The 7500-nt window shown below is 36.3% G+C and overlaps 1 protein-coding gene across 6 annotated transcripts in view; it reads right to left on the bottom strand.

Moving 5' to 3' along the window:
- Window positions 1-7500, bottom strand: part of LOC144957386 (uncharacterized) — a 295052-nt gene that overhangs the window by 134308 nt on the left and 153244 nt on the right. The window contains exon 1 of one of the 6 annotated variants that reach the window (XM_078888641.1): window positions 1728-2172. The exons of the other annotated variants lie outside the window; for them this stretch is intronic. Within the exon in view, the coding sequence (XP_078744767.1) occupies window positions 1728-1784 (57 nt within the window). The 5' untranslated portion in view covers window positions 1785-2172. Of the gene's footprint in view, window positions 1-1727; window positions 2173-7500 lie in introns of those variants that run through there. 6 annotated transcript variants of the gene reach the window in all.

The following is a 7500-nucleotide window of genomic DNA, read 5'->3' on the forward strand; positions in this document are numbered from 1 at the left end:
TAGACCCATGAGACAAATTTCCCGTTTGGGATGAATAAATAGAATTTAATTTTATAATCAATCTTAACCCTCTCAACCCACTCCTTATCACCCGTTGGAAAATCGTCACATTCGTAACGACGTAGCCGACAATTTTCTCATTCTGATTTCTCTTGTACATCACAAAATTTAAAGAAATGCTTTGATTACACCTATAAATACTAAACACTGTGTTGTAGAGCTCACTTGTTACTTTTTTTGTGTGTGAGCAAGAAAAGTATTTTTTGTGCTTCGTTAATCTAAAATAGCGTAAGGAAGAGTTCTGTATGGCTGAGTCTGTCTATCACGTGACCGTGCTCGTTGGTGAGTCCGTTAGACAAGTCACCGTCAGTAGAGATCAAGTTTAGCGGAAAGTTGCTTCGTACCCGAAAGGTACCGAGTTCGAACCACCCGCCGCTGCGCTGTGTGGCCTTCAGCAAGTCACCTCACCCTAGATCAATAATTTGCGGCGCCTGGGTTATTCCAGTCTTCCCTTGGAATAGACCCTAGAGACAAATATCCCCTTTGGGATGAATAAAGGGAATCTATTTTTATAATCAATCTTACGACCTGTATGTTTACTGGGGTCTGTCTATCTATCTAAGTGGGGATACCGATAGCTTAGTTGGTAGACTACTCGTTTCAGACCTAGATCGATCGATCAATCCCAGGAGGGGTAGAGGTTATTTTTTCAGAACCCCTTTGTCCAGCCAGAAGGATATTTATTATATTGGGTAGCTGGTTCTGCCAGAGCTTGGGGAAAGTACTTTGCGATAGACTAGCTAGTGTCCTTTCCAAAAGATAGCAAGCAATTGCTATTGTCCGTTTTACGCTATAGAAACCGGGATAAAAGTTCGGCTCCATGGGCCTGACGGCTCTGATGAGCTACTTTTATTTTTTATCTCCGTATATTCAGATAAATCACCCTGTTAACATGTCAATATGACCTGCCAACATACAAAACTATAGATAGTATGCGCTTGGCTAAGAAGCTCACAACAATGCCATCCAGAAGTATAACGGACCAAAACACAAAAGTTTGTATGAACTTTTATAGTCTGGATAATACAGTTAAGTGAGAATTACTCATAAACGTAGATGAAGCCCCCCCCCCCCCCCCCAATAAAAAAACAACAACAAAAACAAAAAAAAAACAAACAAAAAACAAAAACAAAAACAAAAACAAAAAAAAAAACAAAAAAAACAAAGAACCTTGTGTCATCAATTTCATTCTATCCATATTCGGATGGCGGATGTTATGAGCTTTGTTTTTTTCTTTCTTCTTTTTACATAAACGCATGCATCAATAGTCTGATTGAAATAATTTACTGGGAACCAATCACAAAAATGGCTTTGTCTAAAAACATTTTTTTTAAAAAGAGCTGAATGACATCTATGTCATTCCTTCTATATGGAATGAGATTAGCGGAAGAGTAGCGTCCCTTGATTGGAAGTCCCGAGCGGAAAAGTTATTAGAGAGAGAACGTCATGTTGGTTGTGCCGCATGAGACACTTCACCGAAAGCGAGGACGAGAGAGACGCATGCGCAAAACCATTTTGACGTTCTCTCTGTAAGGTGACGTCTAATCAAGGGACGCTACTCTTCCGCTAATCTCATTCCCTATTAAAAAAGGTGGGGAATGACATCATCATGAACAGATAAACAAACAAACAACAACAAAAACATAAACACCCCCAAAACAACTTACCCGCCTAGTGAATTTTTCCAATGACACGAGGTCATGCATCTCAATACCAAAGACCATGGTGACATTGTAGGTAAGGTCTCTAGGTCAATAGGTCGTTTTGTACGTTAGGTATGTTGGGGAGAATAGATCTATCTATATATAACACAAGATGTTCAACGAACGTGTTTCTTCTGTTCTCAATAAATGAAGATCATAATAAACTCCTCTTTAGGTCAGACAAGTTGTGGTGCAACAAAATTTAATCTGTGCCAACGACAAGACAAGAAACTACACACTACACACTTGTTTTCTATTTCATATTGGCTGTGTGCTTGCGTTAACGATGCTTTTTTGTTGTTGTTTGCACCAAAGGGCAGCGTTCAACAGTTGAAATAATGTTCAATGTAAATCTTCCATTCTATTAACCAGTGTTGGATGCATGGCAACGTGCAACTGTACAGAAGGTCTGATAATCGAAATCAATTATGGGCTTGAGTTGACATTGTTGTAGGTAATGGTCAATATGATTGGGAGCGATCTATATTCATGTTTTCGTCCAACCAGGTCATCAATCACATGATTTGTTGCTGTCCAACGATTAGATATATTTTAGCAAATGTAAACACGCTGCTTTGTTTATGAACGTTGTAATTAAACATACCCATGTGTCAAACTGAATAAAATGACCAATCGTGGTGTTAGATATTTAAAAAGCTGTGAACACTTTTCACTATGTCGGTCACTTTGAGCATATTTTGCAATGTGACCAATGCACATGGAAAGTTGATATAGATCATGCCCATTGAGAGGATTTCCATTACAACAATGAGCCAATAAAACATTTTGGTTATCAGACCGTCAAATAAATAAACGTTGTTGCCTAGATACTAGTTATGTGTTTATGTGTATAATAATATAAATGTGCAATCCCTGGACTCGCACTTTTCATCCTCACAACGGAATAAAGAACACACAATTCACAATATACTCTACAGAAAAACTTCACTCTCCAAAGAGTCAGAGACAAGAAGCATCCGAAGTAAGTAATCGTATTTAGATCAGACCATATCAAGTAGGTAAACATCGTCTCCCTCCTATGTTCATTTGTCATATGTGACAAACCGCCTCAATACGGTATTAACTCGGAATGAACCAGATACTACAAGTCAATTTAAAGTTAAATTGATCAAAAAATATGAAATATTGGGTTTTAGCACTCTTAAATACTGTATTTATTCTCCTCAATACTACATGAAAACTCAGCCCAAGTCTGGTGTTCTTGGCTATAAATTCTACTTTAAGCAACGTAATCACCCCGACATAATACCATTTTGAGGCGTTGGGCCACATATCACTTAAATTTGGCAATAGTTTTTGCTGCTTCTAACTTCAGTTGGGTAATTACGTCTGATTACATGTTCTCTAACAGGTTATAAACTTTCAAAGTTAAAGAACCATCAATTCTCAAATTGCTTTGTTTACCGACTTGACATTGCATACGCAATGAACTCCTAAGTTTCTTGCCTTAATATCAATGTAAATGTTGTTGCTTGAAGCTCGAACAAATAAATAACAATGTGAAATTTAATTACGAAAACACATAGAATGGACGTTTCGGGTTTGTCTTTTATCAACAAAACAGGATGAATGAAATACTACAGACGAATGAGATGTGGTAGTGGCGTTGTTATCTCATTCGTCTGTAGTGTATCATTCATCCTGTTTTGTTGATAAAGGGGAAACCCGAAACGTCCATTTTTATCCGTTTTCGTACATTAAATTAAAGCTTACATTCAATTTCACATTGCTATATGTCTCACTATCAATCATGTTAGTCTCGGCTCCAGCTACAACAGTTTATGTATGAATATTGTTCCATATCTGTTATTTATTCTCCGTCCATTTTCAAAACGAAAATTGAAATGACCACAATTAATTTTCAAGACACGGTTCGAATATGTGGTCCGCATATCATGTGACGTACCTACTAATACAAAAAATTCGTAGGATCACAAAATTTTGACTCCGATCTCAGAACATCCATGAGCATCTCAAAATCAGTAAATCTTATTGAAAATCTTATTGAAGCCGGACTTCTTCTTCTTCTTCTAGGTTCCATGCCTGGTCCAGGCTTCGGATACTGCATGAATTATCTCTCTCCATTCCCCCCTGTCTCTTGCTTTTTCAAACAGCTCTTGGCTTGTTAGGTTGGTTAAGCCCTTCAGTTGGTCTATGAGTGTTTTTCTTTGTCTCCCCCGGGCGCGTTTACCAGGTATTTTTCCACAACTTGCCAGGTATTCATTCTTATCTTTCCTTACTATGTGTCCGAAAAAGGATAGTTGTCGATCCGCTATTAAGGGCATTAGTTTCCTTTGAAGCCGGACTATATACTTTTAAAGATTCTAAAGTGTTATTTAACCCTCCTCTTACCAACTATAGGAAAATCGTCATATTCGTTACGATACAACCAACATTTTCTTATTCTTATTTATTTTGTACATCATAAAATTTACTGAAAATGTACAGTGTGTTGTAGAGCATGTTTTGCTAAAGAGATACCCTTCAACAGTCATGACGTCACTTCCCTCGTAATGATGCATGGTAACATAGTAACTGCCTCTAAACTATCGGAACAATGGCGGACGGCCTTATGAAATATTTCTCCGACGAGCATAAAAGCGTATCCAGAGGTTAAAAAACATTATAAATCTGATCCTGTTTTGACTTTTACACTTTCTGATCACAAGACATATGAAAAGTTCTAGTCAGCATGAAGAATAAAAAGTACAGATTTTCTTTGTTTAGAACCAAGATGGCCGCCGTTGCTGAATCCAATTATGTATCGCAAGAACTTTACCGCCATTATCTATGTGGGAGTGATAAAAAAATAGATATTTGTGTTAGCTGGGTGTGAAGCTTTGGGAAAAAATCCTGAAAATGTTTGGTAAGGAGAGAGTTAACCCTTGCGAGGATAAATTATTGATTTTTTAAAAGTCAACTAAAACGACAACAATTTTTTTTCTCCCAAAAATTATGAATGTTCAGATTTTCACATAGATAGGCAGGTCTGCCATAGGCTAGCAGCTACTTACAACTTCAAAGACATATGGAGTGTTTTCTGATGGATTCTATAATCTGTATCCCCTCGAGGCCAAATTATGAGATAACTAAGCATCTGCCAGGAGCTCATTCGAGCCAGTAAGTAAAGAGCGGAGTTGCCAGTTTGAGGATTTAAAGTCCAATTAAAAAAATAATGTTAATTACAAATTATGACCGATTGGCAATATCCAAACGTATACATTATAACAGTTAATTATATTTTGTTGCTGTTTTGTGTTTGGGGGGGGGGGGGGGTTGTTTTTAGGGCGGGGTTGTTTTCTATCTCTTATTTCAATATTTTGGTTTATCTTTTTTCTTTTTTTTTTCTTTTTTTTTTTTTTTTTTTTTTTGTTATTTCAATTCTAAGTGTATATCTACATTAAAATGAGTAGAAATGGGAAATTTCAGGGGTTTCTTTGTTTGAAGTTGTTGGGTTTTTTCCTGCACCATAAAACACCCCAGGGTTTTTTTTAATGTAATGTATTTATCTTTTCATTGTTTGTTTACTTTGGGGGGGGGGGGATTGTTGTTGTGGCAGAAAAACGATTTTGAGCCCAAAACGTTCCGTGTTTGGTTATTTTGTTCTTTGTTTTTGATGCTGTTATATGCATTCTTGTTTTATTACTTCTTACACTCCAGAGCGTCTAGCAGCTTAGTAACACTGAAACAGATACAAGACAAATCAGTTATCTGAATTAATCCTAGGTTCCCCCCCCCCCCCGCCCCCCATGATGAGTTATTATACAATAATATCTTATCAATCTTATCAATATTTTGCAACCTTTGCAATTTTACACCAATCTTCTTCTTTCAATAGTCGTTTTAAGTAGATTCTTCTCCTCCTCCTCCTCCTCCTCCTCCTCCTCCTCCTCCTCGTCCTTCTTCTTCTCCTCCCCTTCATCATTCTTCTTCGTCATTCTTCTTCTTCTTCTTCTTCTTCTTCTTCTTCTTCTTCTTCTTCTTCTTCTTCTTCTTCTTCTTCTTCTTCTTCTTCTTCTTCTTCTTCTTCTTCTTCTTCTCCTCCTCCACCACCACCTCCTCCTCCTACTCCTCCTCCTCCTCTTCCTCCTCCATCTCCTCCTTCTTCATAAAGTTTTGTTACTTTTTTTTCTTTGTTTCTTTTTTTCTCAGGAGGTTAGGGGTGGTGGTTGGTTGGGATTGAGTGAGACCAGAATGATTTCCAGCCTACCATAAAATGGCGAAGGCCAATAATATGACATGTAAAAGAACAAGTAGATGGTGTCTTCAATCAAATGCGCAAATAAATAAATAAATAAATAAATGAATAAATAAATAAATAAATAAATAAATAAATAAATAAATGATTGAATAAAATGGGTGCATACCGAATTAATTCTGCTAAGCATCTACACCATACGGTGACCTTTAGGATTGATGGTCACTTCAACTTCCGTTTCCTGTCAACCCGTGCTATTTTGGTTCATGATTTGCGGCAGCTTAGCTCACCCCTGTTTTTCTCTCAAATTTTTCTTTTTTTTTTTTTTTTTGTCTACTCACAATTCGACTACGGCGATACCCCTAGTCTTAAAAGTAACATTTTTCATCAACATTTGAAAATCGTACTCTGAGTCCATCAGATCGAGACAGTGGCTTATACACGACGTGTACATATATGCAGGTCTGACATCCGAAACAACCCACTTCTGAGTCTAGTTTAACATTGTTGTTATGGGCAATATTTAGCGTAATTATTATTATTATTATTATTATTATTATTATTATTATTATTATTATTATTATTATTATATTATTATTATTATTATTATTATTATTTTTTTTTTTTTTTTTTTTTTTTGAGATTACGACAATGAGCCCATAAGGAATCAGGTTATCAGACCTGCAAATAAATGCACGTCGGTTAGACATAAACACACTCACAACACTGGCTAAAAAGAAAACTACTTGTATGTATAGAAATAAATGTAATCCATTGAATAACAGCGGGGTGTTTGTTTTGTTTTTTTCCTCTGCAAAAACCCTTATTTGACAATTTGGCCAAAAAAACTCGTCCTTCAAATATCTATCGATTTAAATGACCCTCATCTTGACAAAAACTCTCAAGCCTAGGACTTCGCCGAGATGAAGGTCATCTAAATCGATCGATATTTGAAGCACGAGTTTTATGGCAAAATTGTTTAATATGGGTTTGTTTTTTTGTTTTTTTTTTCCAGATTACGTTAGAACAGGTTCCTCTGTAGAAAGGCAAGCAATTGAATACTGAGGAAACAAATTAGCACTGGTGTAAGTTAAATATCTGAAACTCTGTGTATTGGTCAGTCAGTGCCAGAAAAAGCAGACAGAAGAATGCAAGAATATAACAAATGCCCCCCCCCCCAAAAAAAAAAAAAAACAAACATTTTAAAAAATTAAAAATCAGCCAAGTGGAGGATTTCTTTGTCTTGCACTATTCCGTGTCACCTTTTCAGTCTAATAATATATCAATCCACTGAATATTGAATAATAAACAATTTAGGTAGAAGGCAATGATGTGAGATGAATAATACCTGAAAAGCTACCGTTAAATGGGGTAATTTTGCCTCCCCCCCCCCTCCCCTGTGAATTTGGAACATTTTGAATAATAATCTCGGCTTTGTTGTGTTATTTTTATGGTTAAAGGACTTGGACTTATATTAAAGGAAATAATTGACATAAAACAAAATAATATATATACTCT

The sequence above is a fragment of the Berghia stephanieae genome, chromosome 11, assembly GCF_034508935.2.
Source record: "Berghia stephanieae isolate SIO BIC M18660-M18661 chromosome 11, UCSD_Bste_1.3, whole genome shotgun sequence".
In the NCBI taxonomy this organism is placed as follows: domain Eukaryota; kingdom Metazoa; phylum Mollusca; class Gastropoda; order Nudibranchia; family Aeolidiidae; genus Berghia; species Berghia stephanieae.